The sequence below is a fragment of the Megalobrama amblycephala genome, unplaced genomic scaffold (genome assembly GCF_018812025.1).
Source record: "Megalobrama amblycephala isolate DHTTF-2021 unplaced genomic scaffold, ASM1881202v1 scaffold456, whole genome shotgun sequence".
Lineage (NCBI taxonomy): Eukaryota > Metazoa > Chordata > Actinopteri > Cypriniformes > Xenocyprididae > Megalobrama > Megalobrama amblycephala.
Genome location: NW_025953387.1, coordinates 57,884 through 77,699, shown reverse-complemented (window position 1 = coordinate 77,699; position 19,816 = coordinate 57,884). Strand labels below are relative to the sequence as shown.

General features: G+C 35.7%; 1 protein-coding gene and 1 long non-coding RNA gene across 2 annotated transcripts; one reads left to right on the top strand and one right to left on the bottom strand.

Annotated features, from left to right (window-relative positions):
- Positions 1 to 1,183: 1,183 nt before the first annotated feature.
- On the bottom strand, positions 1,184 to 18,418 carry LOC125261666. The gene is made up of 3 exons (XR_007183405.1): positions 18,159 to 18,418; positions 17,485 to 17,658; positions 1,184 to 2,031 (listed from the first exon to the last, which is right to left on the bottom strand). It is a non-coding gene; the product is annotated as an uncharacterized LOC125261666 (long non-coding RNA).
- On the top strand, positions 9,039 to 11,620 carry LOC125261664 (uncharacterized protein K02A2.6-like). Its single transcript, XM_048180222.1, has 2 exons — positions 9,039 to 11,222; positions 11,560 to 11,620. The coding sequence occupies exons 1-2, from the start codon at positions 9,312 to 9,314 to the stop codon at positions 11,581 to 11,583; spliced, it is 1,935 nt and encodes a 644-aa protein (XP_048036179.1). The 5' UTR covers positions 9,039 to 9,311; the 3' UTR covers positions 11,584 to 11,620.
- Positions 18,419 to 19,816: the final 1,398 nt, after the last annotated feature.

Below are 19,816 nucleotides of genomic sequence, written 5' to 3'. Positions count from 1 at the left end.
TGCGATTCACCACTGACCATCGGCCTCACTGAGGAGGAAGTCACCAGCCCCGCTCCTTATCCAGAGTTCAGCCTGCCTTCACCCATCTACATGGACAACAAGCTAGAGCAGATGGAGGTATTTAGCCTGCTGCGAGGAACGTGTGAGCTGGCAACACCGTGCGCCGTCATGGGAGTCCTCGTACAGTTCGAGGGGATGGAGGGGAGCCCCACCAACACTCACACCACAGAGGATGAGCAAGCGTTGGACTATTTATTTTTTAAAGAGAACCGTTTTGATGAGGATGATTCCCTGCCCCTGCTGGTTCCGTCCAGCAAAAGTCCTCCTGTGTTTCCAATGTTCCCTCCCAGCCTCCCTCTCCCGTCTCCTCTTCAGACTTCATCCAGTTCCTTTTCCCAGTCGCCACTGTCTCCCTCGGGTCATCTGGCTTTGCCTCCTGGCTCTTCCTCGGCTTGTCGTCCAGACAGAAATGGATTCACTCAACAGATGTGTTCAGAGGCCTGTGGAAGATCTTTTCCTCAAATGGTCCTCCAAATATGGGACTGAAAAGTAAACTGTTCTTTTCAAGATGGTTAAGTTTATATATTTCCTATTTATTATTATTATATATTACAATTATACTTCTGTTTTATTTTTAAATGATAATATTAGTTCTATCATATGTTGTTGAAATGTCTTTAACACTACAATAAGGTTTGATTTGTTACATTAATGCATTGATTAACGTGAACTAACAATGAACAATATATTTTATTAGTCTTTGTTAATGTTAGTTAATGTAAATGATTAAAGCTTTTTGGATCGAGGCATCATTCACACTAACCAATCTTTGTCATGTTTGTCAGTAACAGGCTTTGTGTTTCTTTATCACCTCAAGTGAGAATAGTGTTAAAATGCTTTAAACTGTGAAATGTTCATCTTTGACATCATCAGTCAGGGTGTCGATTACATTTTTAGCACAACTGAATATGATTAAACCAGTAATGATACATTACTGTATAATTTTAACAGTGGTGTATTAATTGTTACTTTAAGATCTATAATGAAAATGTCTGAATTTTTACTGTTAGTCAGTACACTATAAATACAATACACTGTAAAAAATAAAACAAAGATTATTAGAGTACATTTTACAAGACAATGTTATTTCAGTTTTTAGAAACAATGACGTCAGCAGTTTAAATATAGTTTAATATGAGCAGTTTATGGATGTGTGTTGGTGTTGATCTCTGTGTTCAATATGAGCTGATCATCATTTCTTCTGACCTAAAGACTGTTATGTGCTTACATATGAATCACACTGATTTCTTGTAATACTAATGCCAAATCAGACTAGATGACAGCACAAAAATGTGATTTTTAAAGACACCTGAAGAAGGTGAATTAGTTGTAGAAGGTCTGCAGTTTACATTTAAAAACCAATGATAAACATTATTTGACATGGAAATGGAGTTTCTTACACAACAGCTTTGAAAAGTCACTTCATGATTACAGCACTACTATATTCTCATCTCCATTCAGACTAGAGCTTCATCAACATCACATTAGTGTTCAATTATGAGACAAATTCAAATTGTGCTGTAAAGTAGTTTTAAAGTGACAATAGTGTCATTTTATGTGAGTGAGAGACTTTAATACAGTGCAGTCAGAAATGTATGTTATTTATACAGTTATACAGTATTTTATACATACATATATACAAGTTAACAGAGTTAGTGTATAACTCACGTACTGTACAGTCATCATTAACATTTATGAAACCCTGTCTTAAAAAAGCTATAATTATTAATCTATCAGTCTGTATTCAGTATGTATAACAAGAAACACAAACGGTGTCTCTCTGTCAGCTCTCTGAGCTCTCTGCTTCAGGACCCTGTGGTTTCTGCTGCGTGATTCAGATCAGAGGAGTTTATAAACACTGTGGTGAATTTCTCAAGTTACAGTGGAGAAAGAAGAGAGTGTCCGTGAGGAGAGTGTGTGGAGTCGGACTCAGAGCGGATATTTGAATGGGAATGGGAATTTCCTCAAAACCTGTAAATCCAAAAATAAAACAGTCAATTATATAAAATCAGACATTCATTTGAAATAATACAAATCTGAAACATGCCTTAACTGTTTTAATACAGATCAATTTTAAACAAGCCAAATCTCTCTGATTATCAAAAACAATGTACTTATTGTGTTCATATTGAAAACACTTTTGCTGCTATTGAGGTTGAATATGGGTAAGGTATGGGGAGGTTTAAGGGTGGGTTAAGGTGTTAGGGAACGGTCAACAGTGGGGCTGTATTGACACAATTTTCACGATTCGATTACTATTCACATGCTTTTGATTCGATTCGATTTCGATTCAATATTGATTATTTTGGATGTAGTATTTCAGTTACAGTACATTGCAAATTTTCTAGAGGAAAAACAATCTCTCAACTAATGCTGTAAACTACACATGAGAGTCAGCTGGTATTACTATAATAATATTGAAGGTTAAATTAACTTATTTATATACAAACTCTTAAATTACACTCAATGATGTTTATATTATAAATAAAGTTTAGAATTACATAATCACATTTCTACTCCAATTCGGTTTTTTGAAATATAAACATTTAAATCGCCGCTGTCATAACTGATTTATTCAAACATGCATTAAATATTGAAGAACATTAAAAATGATAATGAATATGTAACGGTGCATAGCTTTATTTATCAGAATGCTTTCTAGAGTTCATTTTCTAGCTGACTAATGAGTTTATGGTCACTGAATATGTTTTTCTGAGGTAAATGTGACGTTACGTGACATTGTTTACAAGATGTTTTATTGACGTCTTTCCGAGGTTGAAACACTGATCGAGCGATTACACGAGACGTGATACAGATTTCAGTAAGTTGTACTGTATATTTTAACATACCTTCAGATGTTTAGTCTTGTTTATTTCGCACTGTAACTGGTATTAAAGTGGAGGAGAGGATGATCACATGCTTCTCTTTAACTGAGGCGCTAAAGCGTTCTGTCACGCCACATTAAACAGCGCCAAAACAGTATTTGTTTTTTGAATCTCATAATAAGATTATGAAAAGTAACAAAGCACAAAGATTAATGCGATTTATTGGATGGGAGGTGGGTCCGTGTATCTTTTGGTCATTTGTTTTTTTTATTTGATAATGAAATCGGAAAATTAAAAAACAGCACCTTTTTCGTTTTTCGTTTTTTTCAAACAAAACTCTTAACTTTTTTGAAATATAATTGTCTTCTCTGGCTGCTGTGGTAGTGTTTCTTTCAAACACGTTAGCAGTAATAAAGAAAACCGAAGTATGATTGTGTGATGATAGTTAGCTATTGATGATTTTATTATCTTTGTTAAATAGCCTGCTTCACCAAAGTCATAACTGAATATAATAATTGTTACTGTGAAATGAGATCCAGATGTATTGCAGAAATCCATAAGAAAAAAAAAACGCAAAAAGGAAAACTACAATGACAAACAAAGATATCAGTAATCAGCATATGAATCTCAACAATGGTGACAATAAACAAAATATTCAGACAATAAGATCAGCTGCATAATTTATCCATGCTCTGATGCATTCTGGGAGTTTTGTACTGTGGTACCCAGCATGCATTGCGGCTACATGACGCTTTTGTTTGTCACCATAGTTGAGATTCATGTACTGATTCTTGATGTCTTAGTGTGTCATCTCAAGCATTGCCGAATTTATGGACACACAGAAGAAAGCCTCTACAGGCTCTGCCTCGATATGGTATGTGTCAAGTCATTCGTTAGTCTGGCTGTTTGATGAGAAAGAGATTAAATGTAAATTTACGCGTTAAATCCATCGCAGCAAAGGACTATTTTTTTTTTTTTTTTTTTTTTTTTTTTTTTTTAATAATGTTTATTACAAACTCTCGTGGAGACAACAGCATAAGAAAACCGGGCAAGGCATCAACAAAATGCAGATTTGACAATGAAAAAAAATAAAAAAAAATAAATAAAAAAATAAAAATGAATAAATAAAATAAGGCATTGTTCACAAAATAAAATATGTGTTACAGGATCAAAAACATTTCAGCAGCATAACAAATAGCTTCTACAGTTTGTTTGGAATTTTTTACAAGGTTCAAGGAGGATAACAACATACGAAATTCATTTTTAAAACAGTTTATATTTGGCAATTGTTTTTTCCATTTACTTGTGTGAATGTGGTATTTACCCATAATGATGATAAGGTTAATCAAAAGTGAAAAATCCCTCTTCAGTTTAGAATTATAAATAAGAATATCTTCTATTGTAAATTGTTCAAGTTTCGCTAATTTTATTATTTAACCATCTTTGGACATCTCCGCCAAAACTTCCTACTAACTGAGCAAAGGAAGAATAAATGCTCTGTTCGTTCTGGGTTTTCATGACAAAAGTCGCAAGGGTCAACTTCAAAACCAAATCTACCCCTCAGTGTCTCCGCAGATGGATAGTAGTTATTAAGAATTTTAAATTGCATTTCTTTTACTTTGGGTGCAATTGGCCATTTTATAAATTTCCAATGTTTTTCTGCAATTGTTGCATTATCTAATATTTTAAGTTTTATCTTCCTATCATAATCATGATATATATATATATATATCCTTTGAAAGCTTTATTTAAATATTTGTTGTCACATTTTTTGTCCGTAATGTTTAAGTTCTCCTATCGTTGAGTTTGGAAGTTTAATTTGGACATTAGAAAAACAAATTGTGTTTTTTATCAGCTGTATCAAATTCACTGGGATAGATTTACAGATTTTCTTATACTCTTTAAGAGAACATTGAATATTATTAAATTTGTTTTTAAAATCTTTTAACTGTAAGATTTCACCGTTTACATCTAGAATGTCATGAATGAAGATAATGCCTTGGTCAAACCAAAGCTGGTTGAACAAAGACTTTTTGTTTGATACAATTACTCTATTATTCCACAAGGTGGCACAGTGAGGGGTAAAGTTATGGGTAAATACCATCTTCCAATGATGCAAAACTTGTTTATGAAACTCAGATAATTTAAAAGGTATTTTAGAAATTTCAAAATCACATTTCAAAAGAAAGTTTAACCCACCGAATCTCTTGAAAATACTTTTTGGAATGTGAAACCATATTGAATCCGGCTTCAATAGAAACTCTTTCAACCACTTTATTTTAAATGTTCCTAACATTGCCTCAAAATCCACTGTTTTGATACCCCCCCTATTATACTCCTTAACCAACTGAGATTTTTTAACATAGTAGGTCTTATTTCTCCAGATAAATTTATATATAATAGAGTTAATTTTCCTCACGTTCTTTGGAGCAATGTAAAGAGATTGACATGGATAAACCAGTTTGGATATACCCTCAGCCTTGGACAATAAGTTACGCCCAAAAATAGAAAGATCTCTACTAAGCCAGTGGTTTAAGGATACTTGTACTTGATCAATTTTTTCTTTCATATTAATTTCCTCTCTTTGTTTTTCATCTTTAACCATCTTAACTCCAAGATATTTAACTTCTTTTTTAACAGGGATTGACATTAATTCTGTATCTATACAGTCATATAATGCAAGTAGTTCACACTTTTTCATATTTAAACGAAGACCTGAAGCTTTGGAAAAAATTGAAATTATTTGCAATGCATTGCTAACCATAGATTTATCCCTAAGGAAGAAGACAGTGTCGTCTGCAAACTGACTGAGTCGAAATTCGTAATCAAAAAAATTGTATACCCTGAAAATTTGGATGATTTAATATCAGATATGCTAGTAGCTGTGTACATAAAATGAACAACTTGGGACTAATTGGACATCCTTGTCTTATTCCTGCAAGATATATTTATTCTAGGTGTTAGTCCTGGGTTTAAGGAGACATAACTGTAGATATCAGTATAGAACATTTTGATCACTGAACAAAAATGTTTTCCGAATCCAATAATTTTCTAAATGTAGAAAATAAAAAATCGTGTTCTATAGAATCGAAAGCTTTGAAATAGTCTATAAATAAAATCAGGCTTTCCAATTCCAAAAAAGACCGATAGTCCAGCATGTCCAATATTAATATCACATTATTATGTATACTTCTACCTTTTATAAACGCAGACTGAGTTTCATCTACTATTTTATCAATTACTATTTTCAATCTCTCTGCATATATTAACGCTAATAACTTATAATCGTTGCAGAGCAACGTAATAGGTCTCCAATTGTCTAAATTTGTTATATCTTTTTTTGTTTTGGGGAGTAGAGTTATTATATCAGTTTTCATTGTTGGAGTAAGACATCCTTCATTTATACATTCTATAAATACATTCAATAACAATTCTTTGATATCTTCCCAAAAAAACTTTAAAAATTCAGAGGTCAAGCCATCAATTCCAGGTGACTTCCCATTTTTCATTTTTTTCAGGGCATTTTCTATTTCTTGCAAATTTATTTTGTCTTCTTCTAACCTTATTTTGTCATTCTCCCCAATCCTTTTAATATTACTCTTAATCTGAGTAAAAAAGGATTCACAGTCCTCTTTGTGGAAATTTGAGCTATACAAGTCAGAGTAAAAGAGTTGAACTTCCTCATTTATTTGGCAAGGGTCTTCTATGACTATATCATTTATTTTTAATTTGCAAATTCTTTTTTTAAATTGTCTAGATTTTTCTAAGCCATAGAAATATGTTGTGTTCTTCTCACCTTCTTCGATCCATCTAGCCCTGGATTGTACAAAGGCTCCACTTGCTTTTTCTAAATAAATTTCATCAAACTGTTTTTGGAGGGAGTTCAACTCAGTTAGTTCTTCCTCCGAAACAGTGTTACCACAGAGTATGTTAATCCTTTTCAGTATTTCTTTCTGTTTTAGTTTACTTGTTTTTGACATGCTTTTCCCCATTTCAATTGCCAACCTCTTTGTTTCAAATTTAAACCATTCCCACTTCCCTTTATTTGACATATCCATTCTTTTTACTTTTAGACAGAGGGATTTTATTTGTTTGCAAAAAAAATAATTTGATAAAAGTCTATTATTTAGTTTCCATATATTACCAGAAGAGCGTGGTTGTTTGGTTACTAACAAGGATAAGCTTATTAAACAGTGGTCGGTGAGTGGAGATGCAGTAATCTCACATTTCTGAACATTATTACTTATTGAATGTGAGATTAGCCAGTAATCTAACCTTGACCGTTGGTTCCCGTTTGAAGCACTAATCCATGTATATTCCAAATTCGTAGGGTTATTCAATCTCCAATAGTCAAAAGTATTAGTTTCAATACAAAAATTGTGTAGTACTTCATTTTTTTCAGGTTGTTGGCCTCTAGGAGGTAGCCTATCCAACCAAGAATTTGGAGCAAGGTTATTATAGTTTTGCATTTTTCATTAGTTTTTATTTTTATTTCGTTTTGACTTTTTGTTTTCAAATTCAGTTTAGTTTTAATTAGTTTTAAAGTGGGTTTGCTAGTTTAGTTTAGTTTTTATTTTTTGAAAATGCTTAGTTTTAGTTTAGTTTTTATTAGTTTTAGTGTTAGTTTTAGTCTTTTTTTTTGTAATTTGGGTTATTTGTCAGGGGCAAGATTCAAAAAGGTCAGAAAAAGTATTGTGTAATAATAACTCAACAAAAACATCATACAATTTTAGAAAATATTCATTCAAAAATAAAACCTGTACATAAAATGTATATGGGCACAAATATGTAGTCTCAACACTCCGCAGTAAGTGCAAAATGTGTAAGTGACGTGTGCCAGAAAAAAACCTAAAGAGCCAACAGACTAAAGAAGACATACATGAACCGCATGTAGCCTTTTCAACCCATTTTTAAGCCACAACAAGACATTTCTGTCAGATTGTCAGGGAGCTCAATCTGAGAAAAGAACATGACAAATAAAAAACAAAAAAACAAAAAAAAAACCCTTTAAATACAGCTTTTCAATTGTTTTAGTGTGTGTGACACCTTCACAAAATTGCCCAAAAAATCTACCAAAAATCTACACATCTTCTATACAGAATTCACACCCTATACAAATACCACAGCTGTACAATTTTCACACCCTATACTAAATTTACAAAAGCCTACTCGTCTGGATTGAAGCAGCAAACATTCAGTGTAAAGGCCAATTCACACCGCACCGACAAACGCCAACAAACTCGTCTGTTGGAGTTTGATCGGATCGGTGTGATACCCCTGTTGGCGTTGGTCTGAGTCGGTTTTCACCAGACAGAACATGTTTAATCGGCGTTAGTTTGGTAGTCTGAGCATCCAACAAACGGCAACCAACTCTGACGTAATCTGACCTGACTACGAACCGTTGCCATGACGATGAGGCAAGTCCCCTGCAAAGACAGCCGTTTGATAGCGCCCGCGCCTCACGCACACACAACAAAGCAGCGGAAATGTGACATCGCAGCTTGTTCGTTATAAAAAATAAAATACAGTTAAAAAACAATGAAAACATACAAAAGGTACAATAGTCCATAGTGCAATCCTTGCCATTCAGCAAGAGCACGTTAAGAGAGGTAACGTTAACCACCATGACCAACGCAGGTTTACCTTCAGTGACACTAAAACTCTGTAAACTTGATTTTTTTCCTCACATTTTCATTTTGGGTGAACTATGCAAACATTTGGATTGAAGCAGCAAATAGTCAGTGTAAGAGTAAACAAATGACATTATTTAATATTTGAATCACAGCTTATATAGTGTTATGACATCTACAACCCAAGTGCATTTTACCTCAAACTTGCGACTAGTTAACGTGCTGCAGTAGCAATCGCTTCTCGCGTCGACATTAACATGCTGACAAAGTTATATTCAGAATTAAAAATATTTTTATACCACTTTTTAATGTGTGTTTGTGTAAAGGTGTTCACGAGATACCAACCTTTAGCGAACTTGCTTTCAAAGTCGAACACTCGTTCTCATGGAGACGCGGCGTGCACGGAGGGGAGTGTGTGTGTGTGTGTGTGTGTGTGTGCGCGCGCGCGTGTGAGAGACGCAGGGAAAGGAAATGCAGCTAAACGTTATTTGCTCTATGAAAGTGTTATAGCCTGAGCTATGGTTTATTGACCTGCAGGGGGCAATCTATTCCCGGTTGACTTGGCTTAAATACAGCAAAGAAGAAGATGTTAGTTGTAGATTTAATCCACCTGTGACTCTGTGACATGTGTGTGTGTACTGGTTGCTGATAGTTCCTCCTGAGTAAAAGTCTTCATCTTGCCCAGATTCATCTTGTCTCTCTCTCAAGTTATTACATTTTGGCGACGAGGATGAAAACAAGGAAAAGGAAGTTTTGAAAAGCTGGATCCATACAAGTGGGAGCTTTGGAAAAGAAGATGGCCAATATGGTAGGAACAGTCACACCATTTGATAGTCAGTCGCAGTCTTGGGAAGAGTATTGTGAAATCTTGCAACATTTCTTCGAGGCAAATGAGATTACAGAAGCAGCCAAGCAAAAAGCTATACTGTTAAGCACTGTAGGAAGTCAAACATACAGTCTACTGAGGAATTTATTGAGTCCAGTTAAACCAGGAACAAAGACTTTTGAGGAATTAGTGGATTTACTGAAAGAGCATTTCAATCCAAAACCCAGTGAAATTGTACAACGGTTTAAATTCAATTCAAGATCAAGAGAAGAAGGGGAAAGTGTTCTTGAATATGTGGCAGTATTGAGGAAATTGGCACATGATTGTAATTACGGAGAAAAATTAACAGAGATGCTACGGGATAGACTGGTATGTGGAATAAATGATGACCGTATTCAACGTAGACTGCTGGCAGAATCAGAGTTAACGTTTGAGAAGGCGTTGAAAATAGCGCAAGCATTGGAAACAGCCAATAAAGATGTAAAGGATTTGCAAGCTCAACGTTCAGAAACATCTACTGCAATGAGAGTGCATAAAACCTCAGTAAAACAAGATAGTCAAGGTAGAGCTTGTTACAGATGTGGGAATTTGCAACATTTGGCCAATGAGTGCAGATTTATTTCAGAGAAATGCCACAAATGTGGGAAACAAGGACATATAATGAAAGTATGTAGATCAACAAGTTCCATCAGAGAAACAACATTTCAAGGGGGAGAAAGACGCAAGCAAGTTGTGGCCAGAGGAGGACAGAGATCACATTATGTCAGCAGAGAGGAAAAAAGTGAATCTGATGAAGAAGGTATTTTTACAGTGCACAGTTTGAAAGAAACAGAGATTCCTAAGGTCGCTCCTCTGACTATCACATTGGCTGTAAATGATTTCAAGATACCTTTTGAAGTGGATACAGGCTGTGGTGTGACCGTAATTAATGGATCAAATTTTTCCAAATTGTGGGAAGAACATAAAAAGCCAGAATTAAAGACCTGTTCTTTGAAGTTAAAAACTTATACTGGCCAAGCCTTACCAGTGTTGGGTTCTGTGCAAGTGGTCGTCAGACACAAGGGAACTGTGAAGGAATTGCCAGTAGTGGTAGTGCCTGGAACAGGACCCAATTTATTGGGCAGAGGGTGGATCAAGGAATTGGGCATGAAATGGGAGGCCATACACAAGATTCAAGGGGTTGAAAAGTTAACCTTGCCTGATGTACTTAGCCACCATACAGAATTGTTCAAGGAGGAGTTGGGTGAATTGAAAGGTCCACCAGCCAAGATTTATGTGGACAAAGAAGCCACTCCCAGATTTTTCAAAGCCAGACCAGTTCCTTATGCAATGAAAGCAAAGGTAGAAGTTGAAATAGAACGCCTGCTAAGAAACAACATCATAGAACCTGTTAAACATTCTGAATGGGCTGCACCTGTAGTGCCAGTTTTAAAGCCTGATAATACAGTACGACTGTGCGGCGATTACAAGCTAACAGTAAATCGAGTTTCAAAGTTGGAACAGTACCCCATCCCTCGATTAGATGATCTGTTTGCGACATTGTCAGGAGGACAGAAGTTCACTAAACTGGATATGAGTCACGCTTACCATCAGATTGCATTAGATGAAGAGTCTAAGAAATATGTCACAGTGAATACCCATAAAGGGCTGTTTACTTACCGTGTTTTACCCTTTGGAGTTTCTTCTAGTCCTGCTATCTTCCAAAGGACCATTGAGGGAGTACTGCAAGGTCTTCCTTATGTGGCAGTTTTCCTGGATGACATCTTGGTGACCGGTCGCAATGATGAGGAGCATCTCCAAATGCTGGCCAGGGTATTGGAAAGGTTGCAGGAAGCAGGACTGCGTTTGAAACGGAGTAAATGTACTTTCATGGAAAAAGAGGTAATGTTTTTGGGTCATAAAGTAGATGAGACCGGCCTACACCCAGTACCAGAAAAAGTGACTGCTATTCAAAATGCTCCCTCGCCAAAGACTGTGACTGAGTTGAAGGCCTATTTGGGACTGTTAAACTATTATAACAAATTTTTGCCCAACCTGTCTACTGTGTTAGCCCCAGTGCATATGATGCTGCGAAAAAATGCAAAATGGAAATGGGGTGAAGAACAAGAAGCTGCTTTTGTGCAATCTAAAAAAATGATCCAATCAGTACAAGTTCTGGTCCATTATGATCCCCAGAAGGATGTGATTTTATCATGTGATGCTTCTCCTTATGGCTTAGGTGCAGTTCTTTCGCATAAGATGACCGATGGTAGCGAAAGACCCATTGGATTTATGTCACGGACATTGAATCAAGCTGAGCGGAATTATTCGCAGTTGGACAAGGAAGGATTGGCTGTAATGTTCGGCTTACAACGCTTCCATAAGTATTTGTATGGTCGGAAGTTTACCATCGTTACAGATCATAAACCCTTGTTGTCTTTGTTTAACGAGTTAAAATCTGTTCCCCAAATGTCATCTCCTAGGATTCAGCGATGGGCTGTGACATTAAGAGCATATGAATACAACATAATCTACAAACCTGGCAAGGATCATGCAAATGCAGATGCTCTAAGTCGGTTACCCTTGCCAACAGAATCTGTCCCTGAACAGGAGGAAAGAGTACTGATGCTGGAGAATGCAGACATAACCTTGATTACAGCAGAACAAGTGAGAAGTTGGACCCAAAAAGATCCAGTATTATCTAGAGTGAGAGAAATGGTGCAACGAGGATCCCTGCAGGAATTAATAGGAGCAGAGTTTGACCCATTCACCTCAAGAAAAGATGAATTAAGTGTCCAGGATGGTTGTGTGCTTTGGGGGGCTCGCGTAATCATTCCCAGTGTGGGTAGATCAGAGGTCCTGAACCAGCTGCATCAGTGTCACCCCGGAGTGTCTAGGATGAAAGCGTTAGCCCGGAGTTATGTGTGGTGGCCTAAATTGGACCAGGATGTGGAAAGGTTAGTTAAAACCTGTTGTATTTGTCAAGAACACAGAAACGTTCCAGCTGTAGCTCCACTGCATCCTTGGAATTGGCCAGAAAAACCATGGCAAAGATTGCATGTGGATTATGCAGGACCCTTCATGGGAAAAATGTTCTTGGTCTTGATTGATGCACATTCAAAATGGATGGATGTGTATCCTGTGAACTCAGCTACCTCTGCTGCAACCATTGAATGCTTACGTACTAGCTTCAGTAACCATGGACTACCTGAACTGATTGTATCAGATAATGCTACTTGTTTTGTTAGTGCTGAATTCAAAGAGTTCCTGAAAAAAAATGGAGTAAGACATGTTACTTCGGCACCCTTATCATGCTTCCAGTAATGGGTTAGTAGAACGAGCTGTACAAATTGTTAAAGGCATGTTAAAAAAATGTGTTGAAGGAACAATTGCAACTAAATTGGCTCGAGTGTTATTCAGTTACAGGATTACTCCTCAGACCACCACAGGACTTTCTCCAGCTGAACTGTTGCATGGACGGAAATTGCGATGTTCTTTGGACTTTATACACCCTGATTTAACTGGAAAGATTCAGGAGCAACAACAAAAGCAAAAAGTCCATCATGACAAAAAGGCCCATGAACGTAGCTTTGGTGTTGGAGATCCAGTACTTGTTCGGAATTTTACTTATGGACCGAAATGGATTCCAGGGCATATTGAGACTGTGACTGGACCACTTTCTTATAAGGTGATTCTGGGTGATGGGAGAGTGGTCCGAAGACATGTGGATCAAATTCATGCCCGACAAAAATTGCTTGTACACCTTCCAGAGGAGGTTATGGACTGTAAATATCCTGATTTGGACTTCTCTGATAACTCGGCTCCTGTAGTGGCTAAAGAGACTGAGGAAATAGAGACTGAGGACATTTCTAGTGAGACTAATCCCCCTGAATTAATTGGGGGTTCTGCTCAACCTGGTGAGATAACCACTGAATCACTGACCAAATCCTTTAGCCCTGTTGTGAGACGGTCACAGAGAACCAAGAAATTGCCTGGTCATTTAAAAGATTATGAACTGAAGTAAAAAAAACAAAACACAAATTGTAAAAAAAAAAAAAAAAAAATTGTAACATGATTGTTGAATGAAATTTATTGTATTGTGATTTATGAAGAAATATTGTAAACTTGGGGGAAGGGAGATGTTATAGCCTGAGCTATGGTTTATTGACCTGCAGGGGGCAATCTATTCCCGGTTGACTTGGCTTAAATACAGCAAAGAAGAAGATGTTAGTTGTAGATTTAATCCACCTGTGACTCTGTGACATGTGTGTGTGTACTGGTTGCTGATAGTTCCTCCTGAGTAAAAGTCTTCATCTTGCCCAGATTCATCTTGTCTCTCTCTCAAGTTATTACAGAAAGACACTGATAAAGACGAAAACTAAGGACATTTAATCTATAATTTTATTTTATTTTAGTTAGTTTTACCAAACACACGTTACAGTTTTAGTTATCGTTTTTGTAATGCCTCGTTTTTTTTTTTCAGTTAACGACAATGTTTTTTCCCACCTAGTTTCGTTTTTTCGTTCGTTTTCGTTAACGATTATAACCTTGATTTGGAGCAATGTTAAAATCACCTCCCATAACAACTTTATCTGTCATATGAACAGCTTTCCACTCATTCACTAGCCTACCCAGTTTCTCTAACATACTTCTATTGTTCGCCTTGTTGTTATATCCGTAAATTGAAAGCACAATAATTTTTTGGTCACATATTTCAATAGCTGCAATCAGCCAGTGGCCATCTTTATCTCCTACGTGACTAATTACTTTTCCTGTAAACCTGTTACAAAGTATCATAACACCTGCCGAATAATTGGTACCATGAGAATATAAAACATTATCCCCCCACTGCTGTTTCCAAAATTTTTCATCTACAGCAAAGGACTATTATTCTGGGTCCGTGTACGTTTTGATAGTTTGTTTTTCAATTTTAAATGAAATACGCAGAAACGAGAAAACGGTCATTTCCCGTTTTTTCGTTTGTTAAAAATAACGGAAAAACGAGATTTTGACTCGATTTCCGTTTTTTCGGGTCACGGATAGAAAACGGAAACACGACTTCAAAACTCGTTTTCCACATGTGGGCGGTCATTACACGCCCCTTTCAGCCGATTGGTCAATCAAATCTGAACCAGTGACGTCATCTTCAGTTCGTTTAACAAAATAATAGTCCTCTGCCGGTATATCAGTAGATGTCATAAATCGGCTTTCTTCTGTGCAACCTAACGCGTATTTCACAGAAATATTTTTGCACAGATAAAAAAAGTTTAAAAAACCTACAGTAAATTTAATTAAGTCTGTTTTTAAGCTGTCATTGTGTTTTTAAAATGTAAAATGTAAATGCCCTTTACATCTGTTACCAAGCGCATGACATCCTTTGGGCTACTACCACCGATCAATAGGCTATACATAATGATAGACTATTCTCTATTATAGATCAGTGGCTACTGCACTCATTTTTTTTTCTTATTTTAATGTTTTATTTACATTTTATACATTTAAATTCAATCATTTAGCAGACGCATTCCTTGCAGTAGACTATGCAGTCATATTAGAAAATAGGCTATCCATGGCAACACCTAATAACGGTATCACCATCGGGGGGCTTTTTAGTTTTCCTTACTTATAAATGGCCATGCAGATTTTATGTCTTAAATTAAACACTTTTATGAACACAGTGAACATTATTATATGTCACAGTTTACTTGCTATCTTCACTTTTTCTGTCTTTCCTTCGCTTTTGAATGAATTAGCTATAAATGGCCCTGAACATTTTACTTTCAATTTCGATTTAACGGCAATTGGCGATTCTGCGTCAATTGCTTTAGTGGACAACAGCAAAACAAAAACTCTCGTATATTAAACATAGATCTTTTATTATCTTTGTAATTATTTTATTTTGTAAATATTCGTGGCTTAAACAGCGGGAAAATTTACTGTATGCAGTGCTGTAGATGTTTTGAAAAACTTAAACTAAACGAAAATTATTGTTGCCTTGTCAGTATCATTTCTGTTTTTTTCCCCCTGACTTTCAACTGACGCGATCATCGTTTCAGTATCCGACAAGATTATATTAAATTAGAATGATAAATGATAAATGTCTGTGAATCATTAAAAAATCCCAGGGGTTTAGTTTTAGACATGTACAAATAGCAGAATAAACAACAGAACACGAGGGTTCATCACCACGCACCTGCCGCGCTTCTGTGAACGGAGAAAAAAGGATTCAATTATATAAAAGGAATAAATAGCCTATGTATGCGCGAAATTTATTTCACTTAAGTAATTAACATATTACCAAAATGAAAGGGGAAAAAATGCGACAATATGAGTGTCGGTTCATTTTTGAGAAGTTCACAGAAAGGAAACCGAGACAGCAGAAAATGTCTTTGTTTATTTTATGAGCAATGTTTTGTTTTTATTGTGAGTGTACAAAAATAATAGGCCTATTTAAACCTTCACAGATTCGAATGGTGTTACATATATTTGAACATAAATGTCTGAGTATTTTAAGTTGTTTCCGCTTTTATAAGAAAATTCAAGTGAACGCGTCGGCGCCTCACGCGCTCACACAACATCAGTTTTAGTAACTTGACATAACAGCCTGTTAACTGTCAAACATAGCCTACATTCAACCAAATATATAAAAAGTTATACTGCTCATTTTAAGTAGTCTGTGTAGGCTACAATATAAAAGCGTTCAAATAATAAATATAGTTTAGCCTCCAAATCGTGATAGAAACATTTGGATTTGTGTCAAATTAGAGAGGTAACCTAGGTTATAACGCTGGTTTCTGTTTCAGTTCAGCTTTAAATTAATTCGTTTTGGCTTAACATTTAGGCCTATATATTATTTTTGTCATAACTAAAATAGCTATGTAGCTGTAATTTTGATCTTTAATGTTTGATCTTTACATATTCCCTCAATCTTTTAACCAAAGGGTTATTAACATTAGCCTATATTCAGCAGGCAATGTTAGGCTATATAAAATAAATAAAGAGAGATGAGCTATTGTTCGTTTTTCAAAATTGCTTACACTACTTATTTATTGTGATTTATTCTATTTATTCAAAATAGAATAAAATAAAAACTTTTTTTTTTTTTTTTAAATCTACAAACAGCATTACAACAGTCTGTGTGCTGATTAACATTTCTGAAATAAATATTTCTGTGAAATACGCGTTAGGTTGCACAGAAGAAAGCCGATTTATGACATCTACTGATATACCGGCAGAGGACTGTTATTTTGTTGAACGAACTGAAGATGATGTCACTGGTTCAGATTTGATTGACCAATCGGCTGAAAGGGGCGTGTAATGACCGCCCACATGTGGAAAACGAGTTTTGAAGTCGTGTTTCCGTTTTCTATCCGTGACCCGAAAAAAACGAAAATCCAGTCAAAATCTTGTTATTCCGTTTTTTTTAACAAACAAAAAAACGGGAAACGACCGTTTTCTCGTTTCTGCATATTTCATTTCAAATTGGAAAACAAACTATCAAAACGTACACGGACCATTCTGCTGCTCTGAACTGTGGAAGAACTGATGACGGCACCGTTTAATGTTTGGTTGACCAATCAGCGGAAAGGGGCGTTTCATTCCCGCCCAAGTATTGAGATCAAACATTCAAGTTGTTTATTAATTTTCTACCCCTGAACGAAAAACAAAAATCAAGCCGAATTCTTGTTTTTCGTTTTGTTTGAAAAAATTGACAAAAAAGGGGCCGTTTTTAATTTTTCGATTTCATTATTAAATCAAAAAACAAATGACCAAAAGAAACTCGGACCGAGATGCTACGTGTTCTGCTCATTCATCAACTGAAAACAGACTAGACTAATCGATTCTCTGGATTTAAGAATCGATATCGGTTCGTAAAAATGAGAATCGATTAAAATCGAGAAATCGATATTTTTTTTACCCAGCCCTAGTCAACAGTGTAATTATGAATGTAATTACAGAAATTATTTACAGATGTAATTAAATGCAGGTATTTTTAAAATATAAGTACAATGTAAAAACATTGCATTGAACTAAATGATTCATTTAAATGTTAGTACATAGTTGTTAAAAACACCTAATATAAAGTGGGACCAAATATGCATATAAATATATAAATGTTCAGCTATATGAAAACTTGAATATTTATTTTAAAATTATTACTTACTGCAGTGTCTCTAGTTTATAATGTGGAGAATTCTTTAGATCAGTGAGCAGTTCACATCCTGAATCTCCTATTTTATTCCCAATCAGATCCAGTTGTCTCAGGTGTGAGGGGTTTGATCTCAGAGCTGAAGTCAGAGCAGCACAACCTTCATCTGTGACTCCACAATAATTCAACCTGTAGAGAACAATGACACACTCTTCACTCTCTCAGTTCAGATCAGATCAGTTTAGCAGTGAATCCATTATTAAAGGGAAAATACAAACTAAAACCAATTAATGTGATAAATAATTGAGATCTGAAATGTCACAGAGCACAAAACACGATCGTGTGTGTGTGTGTGTGTGTGATTTAACAAAATTAAAAACAATACTTCAGAAAGTGTCAATGCAGAAAGATGAACGTGATGAACAGTAAGAATGAATCCAGCATGTTCTTCATTTCTCAGTTGTGTTGAGCTCGAGTCTGTTTAAAGTCAAGAGACTGAAATGTTGATTGTGTGAAAGTGTGTATTTCAGTGTGACTCTCAGTCCTGCAGTATCATGTGACTGAGGAGCAGCTCATGTGTTCAATCATTTACAGCTCAATCAGCTGAACTCACAGCAGCAGAAAGAGGCTGAACACTTCAAATATACTTTACATTGTGATTCATGTGTGAGAGTCAAATATGATCTTACCACAGTTTCTCCAGTTTACAGTGAGGATCCTGTAGTACATCAGACAGCAGATTCACTGATTCTCCTATTTTATTCTCAGACAGATCCAGATCTCTCAGGTGTGAGGGGTTTGATCTCAGAGCTGAAGTCAGAGCAGCACAACCTTCATCTGTGACTCCACAATTATACAACCTGTAGAGAACAATGACACACTCTTCACTCTCTCAGTTCAGATCAGATCAGTTTAGCAGTGAATCCATTATTAAAGGGAAAATACAAACTTCAAGCACAAATCAATATGTGTGATAATTGAGATATAAAATGTCACAGAGCACAAAATATGATGTGTGTGCGCGCGCGCGCGCGCGTGTGTGTGTGTGTGTGTGTCCGCTTGTTTTTGTGACATATCAGGACACAAATGTGTATAATTTATTACAAGGAGAGAGTGACTTATGAGGACATTACTCATTACTAAGTCACTCTCTCCATGTCCCCACTTTTCAAAAGGCTTATAAATCATACAGAATTAGTTTTTGTGAGAAAGTAAAAGTGTGCACAGTTTCCTGTGATGGTTAGGTTTAGGGGTAGGGGTATTCACAAAAACGTGTGTGTGTGTGTGTGTGTGTGTGTGTGTGTGTGTGTGTACAGGTTTATATTACATTTTAGGGACCAAATGGTTGCCACAAGAATAGTAAAACCTGAGATCACCTACACTGTGACCAGCAGTCCCCATGAGGGAAATTGTTTAATAAATAAATATACTAAATCATTATTATTATTATTATTATTATTAATGTAAAAATGCAGACAGTTTTCTGTGATGGGTAGGTTTAGGGTTAGTGTAGGGGACAGAATATACAGTTTGTACAGTATAAAAACCATTACTGGTGTGCATCTTGAGACTGAGTGTCTTTATTTAAAGGACAGGACACCTGTGTGACACACTTTTAATCTCATTTCCTTAATTGACTCCAGTTATCTTTTGGAGAAGTCGTCACACAGAGTTTCACACACTGTCCTGTCAATGATCACTCAATGTCTTCAATATCATTCTGAAAAATATAACTGTGTGTTATTAGATTAGTCAGATTGTGTTTGTCTATGAGTGTGACTTCATTTTATTAATAATAAATGCAGAAATCCAGATATTTTCAAAGGGTTCACAAATGTATTCTTGTCACTGTATATATTGTATTCATATTGAAATGGTTCTTTGTTCAGATGTTTCAGTTGTAAATTTATATCATTGTCAAGACCTCATATTCACAGTGTCTCTGCTGCCCTCTGCTGGTGAACAACATCAATACAGTTTTTTACAGACGCTAGGACACATTTCTCAATACTTAGGTCACTTTTGCAAAACTCTTCACACAGTGAGCACAACAGAAGTCTATGTGAGCTAAACTGAGGATCAATTATCATTGCTTTCGCACAAAATGCATTCAATGACTTCATCTCTCAAATTTCATTCATTCTTTTCTCACTCAGACACAACAACTGCCAAAACTCTTTGTACATACAGGCCAATTTGCACATGCTTACATACTGTTTTCAAAACTGTTAAACTTATGTTTAAAACAATAATATAATACAAAACTGAATAAGACAGCAATTTGCTACATTTCTACAGTAATATTGTAATGAAATATATGCTGAATCTAAAAAATCAAATACTATCA